Source organism: Ambystoma mexicanum, chromosome 5q, assembly GCF_040938575.1.
Source record: "Ambystoma mexicanum isolate Mex_15411 chromosome 5q, UKY_AmexF1_1, whole genome shotgun sequence".
Lineage (NCBI taxonomy): Eukaryota > Metazoa > Chordata > Amphibia > Caudata > Ambystomatidae > Ambystoma > Ambystoma mexicanum.
In genome coordinates this window covers 339,507,875-339,529,567 of record NC_090933.1, presented here as the reverse complement: position 1 = coordinate 339,529,567, position 21,693 = coordinate 339,507,875, and the positions used below count along the sequence as shown (strand labels likewise).

Below are 21,693 nucleotides of genomic sequence, written 5' to 3'. Positions count from 1 at the left end.
CCCTTTTAGCCGGTGACAAGGGCTTTGGGAAAAACTCAGTTAACACTAAAGGCTTGTTGAGGTGGAATTACGACAGGACCTTCGGCATGAAAGAGGGGTGCATCCGGAGCACCACCCTCGATTTGTGGAAAGTGAGATAAGGCAGCTTGCAGGATAGGGCCTGGATCTCGGATCTCATCCATTCACCTGGCAGATGTGGTGGACACAAGGAAAGCAGATGTACACGAGAGGAACTTGAGAGGGGACTGATGCATAGGCTCAAAGGGGGGACCCCATTAGCTTCGTCAACACCACGTCGAGTTGCCACGCCGGGGCAGCAACCTTCACCGGCGGGAAATATAATAACAGTCCTTTGAGGAACTCCTTGACGAGTCGATGAGACCAAAGTGAAGATCTTCCAGGAGAACCGGTGTAGTGGGAGATAGCAGCCAGATGTACTTTGAATGAGGCGTGCGCCAGTACGGCCTTGGCCAAGTATATCAAGTATGGAAGAATCTGCAGGGCCGTGACCCTCAGACGGGGTAATCTTCTGAGACCTGCACCACGTCACGAAACGCTTTCATTTGTGACTGTAGAACTTCAAATTCAACGACGTCCTGGCCTTTGCAAGAACCTCCCTACAGTCCGCCGACAACTCATATCCTCCAAACGCTAGGGCTGCAGGAGCAAAGCCCTCATGTTCAGTGATGCTGGGTCGTGGTGAAGGATTGTGCCGCCCCCTCTGGTGAGAAGATCCGACACCACCGGCAGCTTGACCGGAGGCGATGCTGAGAAGGTCCGGATACCAAATCTGCATAGCCCATGCCGGGGCTACAAGTATCTTCCTGCAATTGCACTGTCGGAGTGCATTGATGACTCAGAGCAGGAGAGGCATCGGAGGAAACGCGTACAGAAACAGGCCTTCCCACGGGAGGGAGAACGCATCACCCAGGCTCCTCGGTTGGTGGAATCTGCTGGCAAACCTCTGGCATTTGGAGTTTGCTGCAGCTGCAAACAGATCTATCTGGGGCCTGCCCCACTTCTGAGGGAGTCTGCAATGGTGTTCTTGACTCCCGCCTGGTGAAGAGGAATGTGGAACACCCCTGTGAGACGGCCCAGTGCCACAAGCCCTGCACCTCTTTGGAGAGTGCTGGGGATTGAGTGCCCCCCCCTGCTTCCTGATGTAGAACATTGTAGTGGTTTTGTCTGTGAAGATCCTCACCACCCTGCTCTTCAGAGATGGAATGAACAACGTGAGGGCCCAGACCACTGCCCGTAGCTCCAGGCTATTTATATGGAGATCCTTCTCTGGCAGAAACAGGCCTCTGGCGTGCAGTGGTCCGGTGTGGGCTCCCCAGGCCTCTAGGGAAGCGTCTGTGGTGACAGTTTCCTGCTATAGGTGGTTCAGAAACCCTGTACCCCGGGCATTGTTGGAGCAAACGCCCCACCACCGCATCGCCCGATGGAACTTCTATTCAAGCAGGTTCTTGTCCTTAATGCTTCCGGACACCTGTATCCAGCGAGCGTCCAGGAACTCCTGAAGAGGTCGCTTTTATAATCCTCCTCGGATATCCTCTATTTTTCAATTTCTGGCTTAGTTGGTCTGCCTGCTTTTCAAAGTCCGTTACGTGTGAGCAGTTCCTACGGAATCTCAAGAATTGTCCAAATGGTAGGTTTTTTCTCAGGCTTGCTGGATGGTAACTATTGATTTGTAACAAAGAATTCCTATCAGTAGGTTTGTTAGGCAGACCAACTAAACCAGAAATTGAAAAATAGGGGATATCCGAGGAGGATTATAAAACAAGCAAGAAAAAGAGCAAGGAACATCCCAAGGGACGTGACTCTAGAACAACACACCAAAGAGACAAGCTCCTTGAATGATAACATCACAGCTGTCTTCACTTACTCCCCTTTAAACAACAAAATAAAAAAAGAAGTGTTAAAACTGTGGCCGATGCTAAATGTTGGTGAATCCCAACTCCAATCCCCAAGGTTTGCAATTAAATGAGGGAAAAACCTCAAAGATTCACTGATGCACACCTACAAGGAACCTGTTACTCCATTGCAGATAACCCTATGAAACCAAGAAAAACCAAGAGGCCATGGTCCCTGTGGCACATGTAGTTCCTGTGCAAGCACTATTAGAACAAAGGAAATCGACATCTGTTTGAGATACCCCTGGACACAAAAGGGCTTGACCAATTGCATTACAAAGAATGTCATCTATATCATAACCTGCCCATGCAACCGGCACTATATATGGATGACTACACGCCCCATCAGGACCAGGCTGGCTGAACATCGTTCATGTATTTGCACAAAAAAAAACTAACAGCACCGATGGTGGAACACTTTGCCAGTAAAAACCATGCTCCTGATAATTTCACCTGGTCTATCATTGAGAGAGTTAACACTCCATCAAGAGGAGGAAACCTTCACGATCTACTGTATCGCCGTGAGCAGCAATGGATATTTAGATTAAAAATAGACGCCACGGGTTTAAACAAACCTACATCCTGGCAAACTCTTGCAATGTTATAAAGAGTAACAATGTGTGGGCATTCAACTGACTATGCCATCAAGATGGCAACAGACAAGGGAGGTGTGATTCAGTCGATATGCCATCACCTGTATGGGTTCACACAATAGGACCACAAAAATGTTGTCAACCTCCAGTATTATTTACTGAAGTATGATGTGTCAAACTTGAAGTCTGAATTTCAAACCCTGGATCCCGAATTAAGGTTTGGGATTTGGAGTTTGCAATTTAAGATTTAAGTACTTATGTCTATCTAGATATCTTTGAGTCTTTCTGTAGGCACTGTTGTAATGTACTGACCGAGTCTCCTGGTTCAACTTTGTCATCTGTCCACCGCCCCATGGGGACTTATAAGGCCATACTCCCCCCAGTTGTGACCCAACAGCACACCTTATCTCACGCTGGCGAGACTGACATCCACTCATCCACCTATATGGATGCCGGTTCATAACAACATGTATTACTTCACTGGCCACGGCACCCGAACGAGGTAGTCTGCAGCATCTTAGCCGTGTGAACACACAAATAGGTCGGTCCTCTTTAGAAACTTCTGAATACTTAAAAACACTGAGGCGCATTCACTCATACACACTACAATTCCCACAATTCCATTATAGCCTGCGACACGTGCATCTGCTCCTCCCCCTGCAGGGCCGCACGGAGCTATGCACGCACAGAATGTGACGCACGCGATCAGTAAACATCACGTGATCTAGACCACAAGCTACTTTTTGGCTGCCAGCTAACCGAGGTTCCTGTCTCGGCGCCGCGACCTGCACTGCAAACGAGTTGCTCACCCCGCGGAGGCACACTGCACCCGAACAAGCACTAAATAACCAGGTAAAAACCCTGAATTTAATCTCAAGGGTCACGCTCGATTTCGTTTTTGCTTAAATACGGCTAGGAAGATCCTGCTTACCCATAACGCATTATTGACCTGCGCATACTTATTGCAGTTTTCTGTTGTATTCCATCTAGTGTGGTGCCCTTTTGGTTGAATTTCTCCACCTGAATTAAGCCGCAAAAACTTTTTCAAATGACTCGCAAGCACAATAAAGGGGCCAACAGGTTAGTCCAGCCCCGCATCTTAAAGCATTTGTTAAGCTGTCACTAATTTTTAATTTTTAGTGTTATCAACAGTCACTCACCAGTTTAGTAGGATGTGTTCATTGTATAGACTTGCATTAGGGTAAAATACCCCTGTGTCTGTCACTTACCGGGTATGGTATATTTGTACCTTGTAAACACATAACTAGAGATTTGTTGGTACTTCCTGTTCCCTGGGAACTCTGCCTGAAGCAATTGAAGCGGCTGCTTAAGTTATGTCATAAAAATGGATACCTTGACCTAGTTAATGACCCTAATCATATTTCGGCCCATATCTAGGTACCCTGTGCAGAGGTCTGATTTACAGTGGCATCTGCAGTAGGACTGAAGCCTACATCCATACATTTAGGACCCTCCCAAGAAGAGAAGACACCAAATAATTGGGGGGTAAGACACTCACCACACCAGGTGATAAACAGACTAACGATGCAGCCACACATTATCGTGTCTCGTCTTCTCTCTCCTTCCCGTCCACTTTTCTCCTCTCCGTCCCCTCCCCATTCTGTATCCATACAGACTTTTCCTCCTGCATGTAAGGAAGCTATATCTAGCCCTAAAAACACCAACAGCAACATACATGGTTAAGCTGTATCAGCCCTGATGAAAGTGGTCTCACACCACTGAAACCGGTCGGCTCATCACAACACTGTACCTGCATACTTGAACGCAATATGTCAGAATACAGTACGATCAACCCTAATGAAGATCAGGACTGATCAAGGATCATTACTGTGTATAAAACACACAGAAATATAGGAAAAACTCTCTATATTACCAACAGCAAGACAAAGAGAAAAAACAAACCATGAATAAAAAAAGAAGCTGACGCAAGGACTGTAGGTCCCAGATATACCAAATATACCCACCTCCCAGTAAATACACTAATCAGGGATAAGTGGGGGTCTTTTAAAGAAAAAACCTGTCCTCAAGGGAAATCTAAAAGTCAATGTTGCTTCATCTTGAGGACAGCCCTTTATGACAAAACAACAGAAGTGTTTCCAAAACCTTTTGTTTTTTAAGGAACTATTATAAATAAAATATGTTCCTTGAACTCCATGAGAGGAGGAAGGGTGGGTGCATGTGAATCTAAGCAGATACGAGCGCCAGAAATACGAGAACAATGAGTAATGTATGTATTCTGATGCTTGTGAATCTGCTTAGAATCACATGCTGTGCATAGACTAGCGAGCACTACCAGGAGACGTGTAAAGGAACAGTAGCAAAGCGATGTCTTAACACAGCTTGTCCGACCTCAGAATCAGACTTCGAGTGTCTAAGCAGTAATGTTGAGTGAAAGTGTGGACAGAACTCCAGGTAGATGTTTTTCAATAAAGGCTAGAGTAGCTCCTGTGCCCAGAGTAGAATATGCTCTAGGCGTAAAGGGTGAATCTCTTTTGACAAGAGAGTAACAGTGTGATGCATTTAACAATTCATTTAGATATAGCCGACTTAGAGACAGGGTCCCCTTGTCTACCAGCGGCAATAGAGACAAAGAATTGGTTTGTCTTTTGTAAGTGGTTTTGTTTTGTCAAGTTAATATACAACGGTCTCCTAACATCTAGTAGAACAAGTTACTTACCAACTGTAACGTTCTTTCGACTGGATGTTCCTCCCACGTATTCCTCATCTTATGATAATTTCTCATCTCCAGCTTCGCTGCTTCGGAAAAAATTCTCGGCAGAGGGTGCTGTGCTCGAGGTCGTGGCGTCGATTGTCCCTCGACGGTCTCCGTACCGTGTCGACGTCACTGATGGTATAAGTAGCTCTAGCCGCGCCTGTTGCTCCAGTTCTGTTTTTTCGATGACAACATATAGGAGGAACACCCAGGCGTGCCCCATGACTGATGCACACTTCGTGAGAGGAAAGTGTAAGAAAACGTAAACTGTACTGCGGGGTAGGATGGGAGGGTCGATGAGGAATACGTGGGAGGAACATCCAGTCGAAAGAACGTTACAGTTGGTAAGTAACTTGTTCTTCGAATGGATTGTGTCCTCCCATGTATTCCTCATCTTATGATAGACTCCCAACGCAGTAGTAATTTTGGAGGTGGGAGTATTAGTTTTCAGTTTTCATGGATAGAATGCAGAACTGCCTTGGCAAATAAACCCCCGTTAGAGGAGGCAGTATCCAAACAGTAATGTTTTACAAAAGTGTGTATTATTTTCAAAGTAGCAGCTGAACAAATATCTGCTGCCGGGACTCCCCTCTTTAGAGCCGTAGAAGTAGCCATACCCCTTGTAGAATGGGCACAAAGCCCATCTGGTGGGACTTTTCCTGCTAACCTGTAGCATTCAGTTATGGATAAGATGATCCAGCGGGATATGGTCTGTTTTGTTACAGATAATCCTAGTTTATGACCAGTATAACCCACAAATAGTTGGTCATCTTGCCTCAATTCAGCCATTCTTGAGATATAGAAAGTAAGAGCCCTCTTGGGATCTAGTCTGTGCAATCTCTCCTCTTCCTTTCCCAAATGAGGAGGAGGATAAAAAGTTGGTAATATTATCTTTTGCGACAAATGGAAGTCTGAAACTACCTTTGGTAAAAAGGAAGGTTTAACTTTAAGGACTTATAAAAAGTAGCAAATGGCGGTTTGCATGAGCGAGCCTGAAGTTTGCTAACCCTGCGGGCTGATGACAAGGCCACACGAAGTACAGTTTTTAATGTTAAGAGCCTCAATGGGCAGGAGTGCATAGGCTCAAAAGTTATACAAGTCAAGAATTTTAGTACTAGATTTAAGTCCCAAGTTGGGACATGAAAAGGTACTGGGGGGTATACATTAGTAAGCCCCTTTAAGAATTGAATGATCAATGGAATTTTGAAATATGAAACCTCTTCTGAGGTGCGCTTGAAAATAGACAGCACAGCAAGGTATCCTTTAATTGTCCCTATCTGGAGCCCCAGATTGGCTATATGCAGTAGGAAAGAAAGCACCATTGGAAAGGGTCCACATTCTTATCTTTGCACCAGTTACTGAACTTGTTCCAGCGACATCGGTATAAAGATTTTGTTGCTGGCCTTCTGGCCGAAAGCAAGATCTCCATTACGTCATCCGGAAGATCCCAATCCTTGTATCTCAACCTCTCAGAAACCATGCGTGAAGGTTGAGTGTCTTGACCTCTGGATGGAGAACCCGACCTTCCTCTTGCGAGAGAAGATCCTCTCTTTGTGGAAGACGTATTGGAGGGCAGATGGACATGTCTAGAAGGTCCGGGTACCACGTCCAATCCGGGGCAATTAGTATCATGGTTTTCCTGAACTTTCTCAACCTCCTGATTACTTGAGGAATCACGGGGACTGGGGGAAACGCATACAGCAGTGGAAACTTCCACTCCACTACGAATGCGTCTCCCAGAGCTCCTCTTTGAGGAAATTCCCTTGAGCAGTACTGCTCGCACTTCCGATTGATCACAGTGGCGAACAGATCCACTTGAGGGGTTCCCCAAAGGGCAAAGATCTCTTGAGGAACTTCCTGAGCTAGCTCCCACTCGTGGGAGACTGCTCTGCCTGCTCAGAGCGTCTGCCGCCGTGCTTTGCTCTCCGGCTAGGTTAATTGCCGATAGAGAGATTCCTTCTCGTATTGTCCAGAACCAGAGCTGCATTGCCTCTCTGCACAGTGGTAGTGACCCTACTCCTCCTCTCTTGTTGAGGTAGTACATGGCCACTGTGTTGTCTGTCATTATCAGGACATTCTTTCCCTGTACAGAGGGCAGAAAGGCCTTCAGCGCTAGTCTGATTGCTCTCAGCTCCAATAGGTTGATGTGTAGTTTGGACTCCGATGGAGACCAACGACCGCTGATTGTCAGATCGTTGGTGTGTGCTCCCCACCCCGTGAGTGAGGTGTCCGTCACTACTGTTATCTCCGGCCATAGTTGCCAAAAGGACTCTCCCTTGAGAATGTTGTCGTTGCAAGCCCACCATAGTAGATCCTGAGCAACTGCGCTCGGGACTTGCAGAAGATCCGACATATTCCCTGAGAACTGGCACCACTGAGTTCTGTGTGCCCATTGAAGGGATCTCATTCTCAACCTGGCCTCTGGTACTAGGAAAATGCAGGATGCCATGAGGCCGAGCAACCTGAGAAAATCGAAGGGCGGTAGATGTTGGGCATTCTGAAACTTCGTTACCATCTGCTGGATGTGGAGAGCTCTCACTTCGGGAGGCGAGGCTTTTCCCGATGAAGTGTCCAAGACTGCTCCGATAAACTGGAGTTTCTGGGTATCATGTGGGACTTCTTGAAATTGAGGGAGAAGCCCAGTTTGTGGAGGAAGTGGCAGGTGATCGAAAGATGTTCCTGAGCTTGGTCTGGAGAACTTGTTCTGATCAACCAGTCGTCCAGGGAGGGATATATGTGAATACCTCCTCTCCTGAGACTTGCTGCTACAACCGCCAACTGTTTGGTGAAAACCCTCGGGGCGGAGGTCAACCCGAATGGCAGAACTCGAAACTGATAATGAGAATTGCCAATCGCGAACCTCAGGTACTTTCTGTGCACTGGATGGATTGGCACATGAAAGTAAGCATCCTGAAGGTCCAATGATACCAACCAGTCTTGGAGTTGTAGAGCCTGAAGGATCTGAGAAAGGGTCACCATCTTGAACTTGTCCTTCCTGAGGAACTTGTTCAAGTTTCTTAAGTCCAAGATGGGTCTCAATCCTCTGTCCTTTTTTGGGATGAGAAAGTATAGGGAGTACCAACCCCTGTTCCTCTCTGCTACAGGTACCTGTTTTATGGCACCTTTCTCTAGCAGGGTTAAAATTTCCTTCAACAGGAGCGGGTCTGGAATGTTTACGGAGTTGGCTCCCAGTGGATGATTCTGAGGCCTTTTTAGAAAGGGGAGCCAGTAACCTTGAGCTACTGTTTCCAGTGCCCAAACATCTGAGGTAATGCCTCGCCATTCCGTCAGATGTTGAGAGATCCTGCCTCCCACTGGTGTCTTGTGGAGCAAGGTCTCAGAGAGATTTGGAGGCGGCTGCAGGAGTGGCTGAGGGCAAAGATACCGCTCCTGAGGCTGATTTCGCACCTCTTCCTCGTCCACCATGAGGGAAGTTTTTTCTGCCTCTTTGAGAAGCCTGTCCTCTTCCTCTACCAAATGAGGAGTAGTAGCGAAAAGAACGACCTCTCCAGGAAGATGATCCTGAATAGGTTTTCTGAGGCTGGCGCATGGAGGCACTAAGAGATTTAGCTGCCGCTTTCGAGGTCTGGAGTTTTTCTAGGCTTTCTTCAGCCTTACTGCCAAATAGCCTCGAGCCATCAAAGGGCATGTTAAGGAGTCTGGATTGCACATCCTGTGCAAACCCCGACTTCCTCAACCATGCAAATCTGCGCAACACAGTGTTTGTAGCCATGGATCTGCGGATGCCATCAGCAGTATCCAGTCCAGACTGGAGACATTCCCCCATTGCCTCCTTTCCGTCTTTGACTATATTCAGGAAGCCTTCCCTTTCCTCGCCTTCCGGAATATGCTCAGTCGCCGCCGAAATACAGTCCCACAGGGTATGGGTAAACCTGGCCAGGGTACAGGTGACTTTTGTGGATTTCAGGGCCATGCTACCTGAAGTGAAAACTTTACGGGCCCAGGCATCAACTTTCTTGTCCTCTCTATCCGGAGGGATAGTGGGATATGCAGTTTGGTTTGCTATGGATGCAGCCTGAATAACCAGACTTTCTGGAGTCGGATGCCTGTTTAAATATTCAGGATCTGTACCAGCTGGTCTGTATTTCTTTGGGAAATGACTATTTGTAGCAGCAATGCTATCAGGATTTTCCCAATTTGTTTCTACTGTTCTCTGAAGAGCCCTATGAAAGGGGAGAACTGGGTCTTTTTGGGGACCTTTGACAATTATATCTGTCATGTCGTCCTGTTCAAACACGGGTGAAGTGTTACCCCAAGCCATGTATTCTACTACCCTGTTCATAAAACCTCTGTACCCTGAGTCTGCATGTTCTGCAGGGTCAGGTTTGGCAAATTCTAACTCTGGGGAGGTGTCAATTCCACTAGCAGAGTGTAGAGTATCACTCAGGTCTCTCATTCTAGATTCTTGATCAATGAGTTCCTCAGGAACTTGTCTTGTGCCATATGAAACTCCAAAGGGAGTGACTTCGTCTTCCTCCGAGCCAGATTCCTCATAAATTTTTGGACATAACAATTTCCTTCGAAGGAATAGAAAAATCCTTCGAGGTTGTCGACGGGAACTTCGAATAAGACTTCGATACAGGTGTCGAAGACGCCCTTGGCTTCGATGCTGAAGCAGTCGACGCCGATGGCGTCGATGAAGCCGTCGAAGCCTTCGATGACTTGAGCTTTTTATGAGGCACTGGAGATGTGCTCGACTCACGAGGAGCCTTCGACGAGTAGGCGTCGACTTTAGTATCTTCGATACTACTGGCTTTTACCAAGGTAGTTCTCGACTTCTCTTTGTCGTCCAATGGAGCGACCTTAGAGGAATGGCTCTTCCGAGGTTCTTTCGAGGGGGTCGGGCCGCATTCTCGAAAACCTCCATCATCTTTTACGGAAGTCCTCCCATTTTCTGGGGGAATCCGATTTCGTCGGACATCGAATTTCTTCGGTCGACTCAGAAGATGATGACGATGAGGGAGATCTATGTCTCCTCTTCAGTTTTTTTGACGAGGAAGAAGAGTGTCTCGATCTACTCCTAGATTGAGATCTCTTGGAGTGCCTATGTCGATCAGATTCTTTCGAATCGGTCGCTTTCTTATGCTTTTTGGACACAGCCTTCTTAGAGGCTTCCCTCCCCACCGACAGTTTACCTCTCCTCTCACAAAGGTCCTTCTCGGTCATGGACTGGCAGGAACCAGAGTCGTCGGTTCGGTGACTAGAACCAAGACACCAGAGACAAACTCGGTGAGGATCCGTGATCGACATTTTCGATCCACAATCGATACACTTCTTGAACCCAGTCTTGGGTGTCGAAGGAGTCGAAGAAGATGACATTTTCACGAAGAAAATCTCGGAGCGCGCCGTTCACGATAGCAAAGCGATCGGAACTGGAGCAACGGGCGCGGCTTGAGCTACTTATACAATCAGTGACGTCGACACGGTACGGAGACCGTCGAGGGACAATCGACGCCACAACCTCGAGCACAGCGCCCTCTGCTGAGAATTTTTTTTTCCGAAGCAGCGAAGCTGGAGATAACGAATTATCATAAAATGAGGAATACGTGAGAGGACACAATCCATTCGAATATGCAGACTTCTTTTAGCTGAGTTAGTGGGATTCTGAAAGAAAGTTGGAAGTTCGATGGATTGGTTCACATGAAACTTTGAAATGAATTTAGATGCAAAGCGAGGGAGTGTGCGCAGTAACACTTTGTCTTTATAAATGGTAACAAATGGGTCTTGAACTCAAAGAGCCTGCAGTTCACAAACTGTCCTGATAGAGGTAATTAAGAAGGCAGTCTTATGGGTCAGAGCCTCAAGACTAGCGTTGTGCATTGGCTCAAAAGGAGGACCCATTAGTCTTGTAAGGACGACATTCAAGTTCCATCCGGGAGTTGGGTTAGAAACAGGAAGCTGAAGTCTTTTTACCCCTTCCATAAATGCTTTAATTACTAGAACTATCCACCAGGATACCTTGCTCCGAGATGTGGTGCACGCAGAGAGGGCCGCGAAGTGGACTTTCAGCGAGTTGAAAACAAGTCCAGAATCTAAGAGGTTAGGTAAGATTTTAACTTTAGAGCTAAATCTACCTCACTTTGAGAATCCCAGAACATGCCGACGACACCCAGGTCTTGATGGAACTCTCAGGAGACTACACCAAGGATACCCAGATGAAAAATGAAATCTTTGCCTCAATCCAATCATGGATGATTACAAATCCATGGTCAGTGAACAACAACAACAAGACAGAGCTGCTGATCCTTGGCTCAGGACCAAGGTTAAAGAAGTTAGATGCCTCATACCGTACGGAACAAGTTACTTACCTGTAACTGTTGTTCTCCAGCATGGCATGGATTTACATGCTCATGAATATTCCCAGTCGTCAGGCTGGACATCCTCGGTAAAAAAAAAAATCAGTTTCATTTCTGAACTGTCTTTCTCCTAACAACCAATCACTGAGCTCTGGGTCATACTGCCCCCAGCCAATGACTACCCTCTACCCAAGCCCCACCTCTGGCAGCCATCCTCAGATTTGGTAGCACGTAAAGTGGCAGAAGGACCAAGAGAATAGCCGCAGAAGGGTAGGCGGGAGGGTTTGCATGTGAATCCATGCCAGACCCATGCTGGAGAACAACAGTTACAGGTAAGCAACGTGTTCCTTTTCCAGCATGGCGTCTGGCATGGATTCACATACTCATGAATAAAGAATACCTAGTACTACACACATGCACAACCACGGGAAGTGGCAAGGCTCAACATAAGCCTCTCTTACCTCATCACCAGGCTCACCTTCAAGCGAACAGGTTGCACAGCACTGCTTGGCCGACTCTGGACTCCTCCCTGGAATCCCTGTCAACGCAGTAGAATCTCGTGAAGGTGTGCGTCGACCTCCACGTAGCAGCCCTGCAGATGTCCAGCAGGGGCATACCACACAGGAACACGGTAGTACCAGTGATCGCTCTGGTCAAATGGGCTCTCAGACGGCCGGGCAACGGTCGGTTAGCCAACCGGTGACAATGGGTGATGCAGCCGGAGAGCCACCTGGAAATGGAAGCTTTGGAGAGGGCCTTCCCTTGGTTCTCAGAGCCAAAGTTCACAAAAAATTGCAAAGTTTTTTGGAAACTCTTTGTGCGGTCCACAAAGAACTTTAGTGCTCTAACCACATCCAGCGAGTGCAAAGTCCTTTCAGCTGGCGACGAAGGCGTTGGAAAAAACACAGGTCAAACCAAGGGCTCGTTTATTTGAAAGTCTGATGGCACCTTGGGCATGAAGGAGGGGTGCGTCTTCAGCACCACCCTTGTGTCGTGAAAAGTCAAATAAGGTGGCTTAGAGGACAGGGCCTGAATTTCACCCACTCATCGCGCAGAGGTGATGGCCACGAGAAACGCAGTCTTCCACGACAAGAATTTCAATGGAACTGTCTGCATAGGTTCAAATGGAGGCCCCATGAGCCTAGTCAGTACCACATTGAGTTCCCACGCCGGGGCTGGAGCCTTCACTGGCGGGAACGAATGCAACAGTCCTTTGACAAACTCCTTAACCAGACGGTGTGACCATAACGACGACCATCCCGGACATCTGGTGTAGCGGGAGATCTCTGCCGGATTAACTTTGATGTAGGCATGGGCCAGTCCTGCTTTGGACAACGGCAGCCAATACGGTTGCACCTGCGGAGCTATGACTCGTAGTGGGTCGATCTTCTGTGCCCGGCACCAAATGGCGAACCTCTTCCATTTATGTCCGTAGCATTTTAGAGTAGACGATGATCTGGCCTTGGCAAGTACCTCCTTGCAGTCCCCTGGGAGATTGTAATCCCCAAACTCTAATCCTGCAGGAGCCAGGGCTTCAGGTTCAGCGATCCTGGGGTCGTGGTGCAGAATTGCACCTCCTTCCCTGGCGAGAAGATCTGCGACCACCGGAAGCTTGACTGAAGGGGACGCTGACATGTCGAGAAGGTCCGGGTACCAGATCTGCATCGGCCACGCTGGTGCAACGAGGATCATCCTGCACAGGGACTGTGAGTTGATTGACTAGACGAAGAAGCAGCAGAAGCGGAGGGAACGCATACAGAAACAGACCGTCCCAGGGGAATGAGAATGTGTCCCCCATGCTCCCCAGCTGGGGAAACCTGCTGGTGAACCTTCAGCATTTGGTGTTCGTCGCTGTTGCAAATAGAATGACCTGGGGATTGCCTCATCGGCAGAACAGGTGATTCACTTGGTCCTCCCGAAGCTCCCACTCGTGGCAAGAGCGCAGCACCCTGCTGAGAGAATCGGCAACTGTGTTCTTCATTCCTGCCAGATGAAACGGGATGAGGAACATCCCCTGGGTGACAGCCCAGTACCATAGGTCCTGCGCTTCTATGGAGTGCCGGAGATCTGGTGCCCCCCTGCTTCCTGATGTAAAACATTGTGGTGGTATTGTCCGTGAAGACCTGCACCACCTTGCGCATGAGGGACGGAAGGCAAGACTTGAGGGCCCAAAACACTGCCCGGAGTGCCAACATGCTAATGTGCAACGTTTTCTCCTCCGGTAGCCACAGGCCTCTTGCGTGAAGACTTCCGGTGTGAGCTCCCCATCCTTACAGTGAGGCGTCCGTCGTGGCCGTCTCCTGGTGCGGTGGGGTCTGGAAATCCCACGCCTCCGGACAGATGAGAGCGCACACCCCACCCCCTTATCGCTCGACGGAAGCTCTCGTCGAGCGTGATCTTTTCCTGGAAGGTTCCCAACACTTGTATCCAACGGTCATCGAGGAACTCTTGTAGAGGATGCATCCGTAGCCTGCAAAGTCTGATGAGGTAGATGCATGACATCATGCAGAGCAGAGACTTGATGGTCCTCAACGTGGTGACCTGTAGTGCCAACAGCACTACACTACACTAGCCCAAAATGGCTATCCTCTCCTCCGACAGACGGCAGGCACAACACTGTGTTGAGCCGGAATCCCAACAGCACGTCCTGCGATGGAGTCAAGCAGGACTTTGCATAGTTCATCGAGAACCCAAGCTCCGTCAGTAGGCGGACGGTCCTCACTGTGTTCGATGGCGATGTCCTTCGAACTGGCCCGGATGAGCCAGTCGTCCAAGTAAGGGTAGACGTGGATCTCCGCAGTCGCAGCTGCGCCGCCACCAGCGCTGACTTCAATTCGAAGGGAAGGGCCTTGAATTGGTAGTGCTACCCTTGAATCATGAAGCGCAGAAACTTGCGGTGCCCCTTGTGAATGGGGATGTGGAGGTATGCATCCTCCAAGTCCAGCGATGACAGGAAGTCCCCCTCTTCTAGCTGTCCGAGCACGTGCTGAAGAGTGACCATCCATCATTTTTGGGACTTGATGTATTTGTTTAGTCGACAAAGGTCGAGGATGGGCCTCCAGCCACTGGTCTTTTTCACGAGGAAGTACCTGGAGTACACTGAGAGCCCCGGATTCTCTTCGGGACAAGCTGTATCACACTTTTCCTTAACATAGCCCGCACCTCCAGCAGCAGCTGAGGGACGTGGTTTTCTTGCCGGCCCACCGGTGGTATTCAGGGACACTTCAGTTGAAACTCCAGGGTATGTCAGTGCGTGAGAGCGTCCGTGGAGATGGTCTGCCACACGTGTACCCATCGGGGTGCACAGGTGGGGGCCCGACGCCACGGCCGATTCAATCCTGCTTGGAGATCAAAGGGTCGCCTTGGGGACCCTGGTGACAACAACATCCTCCTCCAAAGGCCTTGGAGTGGCCCCTGTTGGTTTCCTGGGCCGAAGAGCGGGAGGGTTGGCGGTAAGAAGAAGAGCCCCTGCCGAAACCCTTGGAAGAACCTTGGGACTTGCTGCCTGAGGATCGAAAGGACAGCCTGCGTTGTTGAATAGTGCCCAAGGCCAGCGCTGTCTCCATGTCTGTCTTTATGGCCTGCAGAGACTCATCCACAGCCTTCCCGAACAAATTGTCCCAGTCGAAAGGCATGTCCAACACCTTCAACTGAACGTCCAGACGAATGTTGGTGGCCTTGAGCCAGCCACGATGACCAAGGCAAACGTTGTTGCCCATTTGGTAGAATCCCGCGTTGGCAATGTCGGTGGCCATTGTGATGGCATGGTCCGACGCCACTTCACCTTCCTGCAGAATTTCCAGCGCTTCTGACCTCTTGTCATCAGGAAGGAAGTCCAGTATGGGAGCGATCTAGAACCACAACTCCCGGTCTAAGCGTGCAACGATGGTGAGGGCGTTGGCCGCCTTGATGGTAGTCGCTGCAGAATAGATGACCCGTTATCCCATGGCATCTAACTTCTTGCCCTCGATGTCTGGTGGGGTGACTGCTTCCGAGGAAGAAGCACCCAAGGACGACTTCTTGGCCACCGCGGACACCACAGAGTCCGGAGAAGGTTGGACCTGCAATCACTTGGGCATGGAGTCCGGCACCCTGTACTTCTTCTCAAGGCGATCCCTCTTCATCGGGGCCGTAGAAGGGTTCTACATGAGAGACAAACCTTCATCCCAAATGTCATCCAGGAGTGGGAATGAGAGGATGTCTTTCTCTTTGACTCGCAGCGCTGATATAAGAAGCCGTCCTCCTCTGGAGCGAGCTGGAAAAGTTCTGATGCTCTGGAGATCATCGAGTGGAACAAGCCTCTCTCGTCCAGCGGGGAAGATCTGGTAGGCGGAGATGGGAGATCCCCCAACCCGCCGTCGTCGGCATCCATCGTCGCAGTGTCCGGATCTATCTCATCCCTCAGAGGGGCAGAGGGGGACAACAGGGGTGAAGGGTGGCAAGGAGGTGGAGGGTGTACTCTGTTCTTCTTGGCCGGAGGCTCCCCGGTGCCACTGGATTGGCCGTCGCTGGCGCCACTGATGGGGCTGCCGGTGCGATAGGCATCCTTGTCTGAATCTCGGAGACCAGCATATGCAGTGTCGAGATAATGTCCACCGAGAGGTCTCTAGGAGGTAGCTGTGGTGGGGGTGGCAGCTGAGGTATAGACGGAATAGGCCGCTGGGGTACCGGCTGGGAGCCCAAGCCCTTGTCACCTTGATGATGTTCTTCCTCGACTGTTTCCTCGATGTTGTCACCTTCGTCAGCACGCTCATCGTAGGGCCTGCTCCCCAAGTTTTCCTCCTCCTGGATGGTTTGCAGGCCAGTGAGCTCCTCCTCAGAGGAGATATCCATACCTTGGAGGGCCACTGCACCTCCCCCCTTCTCTGCTTCCAGAGGGGAAGGTCTCGAAGAGATGACAGCCATCTTCTTCTCCGGGGTCTTCTCTATGGGCCGGAACGCAGACTCCCTCCTGGGAGGAAGGGACACCCTCGTCTTCAGGGTTGCGCCCTGTGGAGCCGCCTCGGCGGCCCTCACCAGAGACGCCGCCACCCCCTCGATGGAAGGCTGGGCCTTCACTGCATGCACCTGGGCCTTCACGGTCAGGGCTGGAACCTTGTTCTGCTTGTCCTTCTCCTTAAGGGGAGGGTCTGCGCCCCGAACCCTCTTGGTCTTCTCCGGTAGGACTGACTTGGGCTTCTCCTTGAGTTTGCCCGGATGATCAGACTTCCTTTTGGCCCAAGATCCTGAATGTTGACTGGTGACGGAGGCTGGAGATGTTGAACATACCCCGGCCGCTGAGGAGCCCGTTGCAACGACACTCCCGGTGGCAGTGGACATGCAGTGCTTAGCCTTCTGTTGGACCCCCATGGGATGGGCGCCCTCAAAGGTCTTAGAAGCCCACTCAGCCTTCATGGTGCTGGGAGAGGCATGCTGCTGGGACCCACCCAGAGCAGGGGTCTTGGCCTGTAGCCACTCGTTCAGCCGCCTGTTTCGATCTTTTATCGTTCAAGGAACCATCTCCTGGCAAAACGCACAATCTTCCTCCTTGTGCGACACGTACAGGCAGTAAAGACACTCGGAATGCTAGTCATCCGAAAAGACATTCAGCGAGCCACAGCTGGAGCAAATCTTGAACAGGGGAGTTGAATCCTTCTCCTCCGACATGGACCATGCGGCGTAGGCCTGAGAATCTTCTGGAAGCCTCCACAAAGAAACTCAATGAAATCCACCCTTGAGGGGCGCTGAAGAATCCAAAAAACGGGTCGCTGTTAATCGGAAGGTAGATCGATGGAGCACAAGACACGATTGACCGAAAAATAGAGTAATACTCTTCCAAAAAGTGAAAAAACGCAGTAAAAGCTTGAGAGCTATACACCAGGACTCTCAACACTTGAACGTGCAGTAAAAATCTGAACTCTGTTTCTCTGTCTCAGCAACACAGACCAATCCGGCCGCCTTGCAGCAGTCACCACTCTGTACCTCTGTTTCAGCAACATGGCCCAATTCCAACCACGAAGTGCATCGACTGACTTCTACGCTGCCCCTGAACTTACACTGATTGTTACTGTGTCACAGATGGGAGTTCCATCATGCTTCCGCATAACAGATTGTGGCTGGTTAATCCCACACAAAACTAATATCACTTAGACCACCAGTTAACAGTGTGTGAAATGTCCACACTGCAAATGGCAGCAGTAATCTGTAATAATGCTCCCAGATTGTGCCCATGCTCTGTAAATCACCCTAACCCTCCCCTTTTTCCCTTTCACCCCTTTGCCCTCAAGGGGTACCAGAGTATACGCACCACCACATAGTCAGGTGGCCAGGAATACCTATGCCAGTCCAGATAGAGATGAAAACTACAATTTGACTAACTATGTTTGACAAATTGTTTGACAATGTTTCACAATGTTTGACAAATTGACAACAATTTGGCTTACAATACCCAGCCTCCCATTTGTTTTTGTCTCCCTGCAGGGGACGGACGTGCTCACCCATAGTGTCTGACATGGAGGCACGCTGGAATCAGAATCATTACCGATTATAATCATGGTCCTGAAGAAGATGGCTTAATCAAACACGCCATTGAAACCAGTCGACCTTTTTAGGTCATGAGCGCTCTCGTGACCTTTATGATATCCCTAACATCAAAAGGGATACAAGAAACAAACTATAGCCAATACTCACACCCAGTGAGCCTTTTATAATATCCCATATATATGAGCTTTCTTAATATATTGACGTGTTGAATACACCAATCGTATTTGGCAAACCATAAGCCTTAGAGTGAATAAAATTACAAATAGAAATCCCCAGGTTACAAGCTGTTGTGCCAGCATGTAGAGCTGCTTCGACAGAATCGAATAACCAGTTCTGCCGATGATAAACAGTCAATTGGATGTGTTTCTTTGCTAGCCTGTAATTGTTTTTATTGCATTTGTATTTTCTAACAATTGGTATCGTTGAGGGACAGTTCTTCTTGGCTATCCCCGTTAGATAGGCAGTGCACCATCCTCTACCTAGGGCAGAGCACTCATGTCAGGGACAATATGTTCTTCTAAGGACAGCTAGCACATTGTTGTCTTAAACTGCTGTTTGTTAATTATGTGACCGATATGCACAAAATGGATCTTTTTCTCCCAAAGAACCATTGATATTGTGATACGATACATTTGCCGAGCCAGCAAATACAAAGAAATGGAAGCGGAGAAACGCAAGGGTCACAAAGTACCCAGTAAGTACTGAGAAGACGGACGAGTTACCGGGTTGCCTGAAAGTGTGTTTCGTTTCATAAAAGTAATGCAAGAGATGCAAAGTGAAGCCTGTGACGAGACTAGCATATCTATGAACCATGCTACGAACGGGTCAGTGAACCCCTACCGCAGGAGGGAAAGCAAAGTAAAAACTAATGGTCTTGGAAAAGGGGCAGAAACCCAATGTGTGAGAGAAGAAGCAAATATTGATACAAACTTTATCAAACCACGCTCGATAAGTCAACATTGTGCAAATATTTCATAGATAAAAGGGAAAGTAACTGCATACAAGTCTGGGCAGGAGAGTATACCAGGCAAAGAAAGCTAAGTGTGTGTAAAGAGTTACAGTAAGAGGGGAATCCCAAGGAAGATCCATGCCCTTGGGAGTTTGAATTGTTGTAAAGGTGGAAAGGAGCCTGCCAGGGGAGTATTCCAGGTGACCTGAGAGTCTGGGACACAAATCGTAATACAGTGAAAAGAGAATCTCAAAAAGGACGGGATCTTGAATATGAAGAGAAACCTGGGTAAGGGAGTCATTTCCCAGAGAACTGAACACACCAAGAGGAGGGAGTTATCCTCTTGGGTTACAAGATACTTGGTTATTCTTTACGGCACCATGATATTTCAAAGGTTACTTAAATCAACGTGTCCTATGTTTTCTCTTGTTCAGTAATATGAGTCAGATAGGTGAGTAAATAACCTATGGAGTGACCATTCACATGTTGGCGACTATAGCGGTTCACCTCTTTTACCAATGATTTAGACCACAATCTATCTACTTCATCCAGTGGATCCCCTACCTTTTCTGCTGTGTATGCACATCAGGTCCATGCTTCAGCAGAACTCGGAGTAGAACCTTGTTTTAAACAGTCATGCGATAACATTGTAACGTAAGTACGCTACGTGTGTGCGTCATGAAGTCTCCTATACTGAAATCCTATATTTTGACCTGTAGGTGGCAATGCCATTACTCAGGGTGTTCATTCAGCCAAAGCATCACTGATGTCCTTTGCTCAATGTGTTCATTCAACCAAAGCACCACAAAGCACAAAGTAATTTTCAAATACATTAAATACATACGTTTCTATAATGTACCATTGCTGAATGTGCTGGCTATGCCTGGATATGTCATAGGTCAATAGGCACACAATATATTTTTTCTTTTTGTATTACCGCTGGTGTATTTGTGCCATCAGATCTTTATCTGTCCCATCCAGCCATATGGGAATCCACCCTGAAAAACGTCAGTTTTGTTTTTAATTAGATGTATGACTTGTGTGCTGTGTTGATCCTGCGCCACACTTCTTTTTTTCCCCACTTTCTTCTATTCTTTCTCCATCCCCACAGTAGACTGCCTTTAAATCAAGCTCTCACATTGAAAGGTGTCGACCAAGACAGACTCCACCTACCAGTTCATGGTTGAGCCCCCTGAAGCCCTTTGCAATGTGGTTCGTGAAACGTTCAGTCTGGCATGTTGCGGACCCGGCTGCCACCGAGTTCAGGGGTAGATTTATAGCCCCATATGCTGCTTAAACTCATTTACAAGAGACACCCTGAAATCTTGATGGGGAAGGTGATGCAAAATGCTCAACCACCCCACTACAGTCCCTCCATTCCCTTAGATAAATATATTAAAACAATGGGAGAGGCTTGTTAATGCAGTGCAATATACAAGGAACAGGCAGTGCTATATATAGATATCTTCGGATGTTCCAGCATCATTGAACCTACTGCCACTGAGGCAGTCAGGCTGGAGTTGTTCCAACATAGCCCTAGTAATCAATTTGAGATTTCAGTATCTAGTTTGCACTGGAGCCACTTTACACAACTTGAAATCTATGGGAGAGCGGTAACCATTACAAGTACATATTACTGCTAGAGATACACAAAACACACAATAGTACACTAATAAAGCTTACTTTGGTGTTCACAATGAGATATTAAAAGGACAGTTGTTAGATTTCCATACCTTATATAAGGCATACGCAGTCAACGCATTTCCACTCTGAGAATTCTTCAGAATTCCAACAATACTCTCTGGAAGTCCGATGTATTCTAAAAAAGGAACTACATTCACTCCCCTGAAAGAAAAAAGCTACAATATCATCATTAGGTTAATACCTGTCAATATACAAACATTAAGGAGGTTTAAAATAAAATCTTTTTATAATATTGAAATAGGTCCCTTCATATATAAAGCAAACTGAGACCTGGAAGGGTGAAAAACACATCCAACAACAGTTGTTCAGCTTCAAATCCCCATTTATATTTTGGGCATTTGGTTGGCTGTTCAACTGCCCCGTAACAGAAACATAAGAGTTACTCACTAGTGACTACTGTACTTTCTCCAAATGTTGGGCCTAGCTAATCAAACAGGGGCAAAACTAGATCACCCTTTATCTACCACAGACACTCTGATTTTATTTTTATGGTGAAGCCGGTCTGATTAATCCAATTGAGTCATCTCGGATCCCCCGGCGGTTACCTACTCTCATGTGGCCAGGGGACTGCAGCCGATACTCGACACGGACCCCGGGGGCGGCTATATGAGATAGGATCACATGGGAAGAGACAACTACTGGTGGGGTTGACATGACTATTGGATGAGACATGGTATCCCCCATTTGCCCATGTGAAAGACCCCCTGATACCCAAAACCCTAATGGCCTACTGGCATGTGACTATTCCTCCTGCCCCTTTGGGCAAATAGAGAAACCGTTCAGTTCTAATTCCAATTCATATAGAACTGATCCTTCATATGGAATAATTGAGAGAGGGTCTCCAATTGTTCATCAGTTAACATCAATAGACTTCAATTACCATAACCACCAAAGTACTGGGACAAGGAGGATGAAGGAAATGATGCAGAGCAACAAGAGTTGCAAGCGCAATGCATGTGCT

The 21,693-nt window shown here is 48.2% G+C and overlaps 1 protein-coding gene across 7 annotated transcripts in view; it reads right to left on the bottom strand.

Moving 5' to 3' along the window:
* FAM210A (family with sequence similarity 210 member A) overlaps positions 1-21,693 on the bottom strand; it is a 462,026-nt gene that overhangs the window by 88,174 nt on the left and 352,159 nt on the right. For all 7 annotated transcript variants that reach the window (XM_069620813.1, XM_069620812.1, XM_069620811.1 and 4 more), the window contains one exon: positions 20,762-20,873. In XM_069620813.1, coding sequence (XP_069476914.1) covers positions 20,762-20,873 — 112 coding nt within the window. The remainder of the gene's footprint in view (positions 1-20,761; positions 20,874-21,693) is intronic.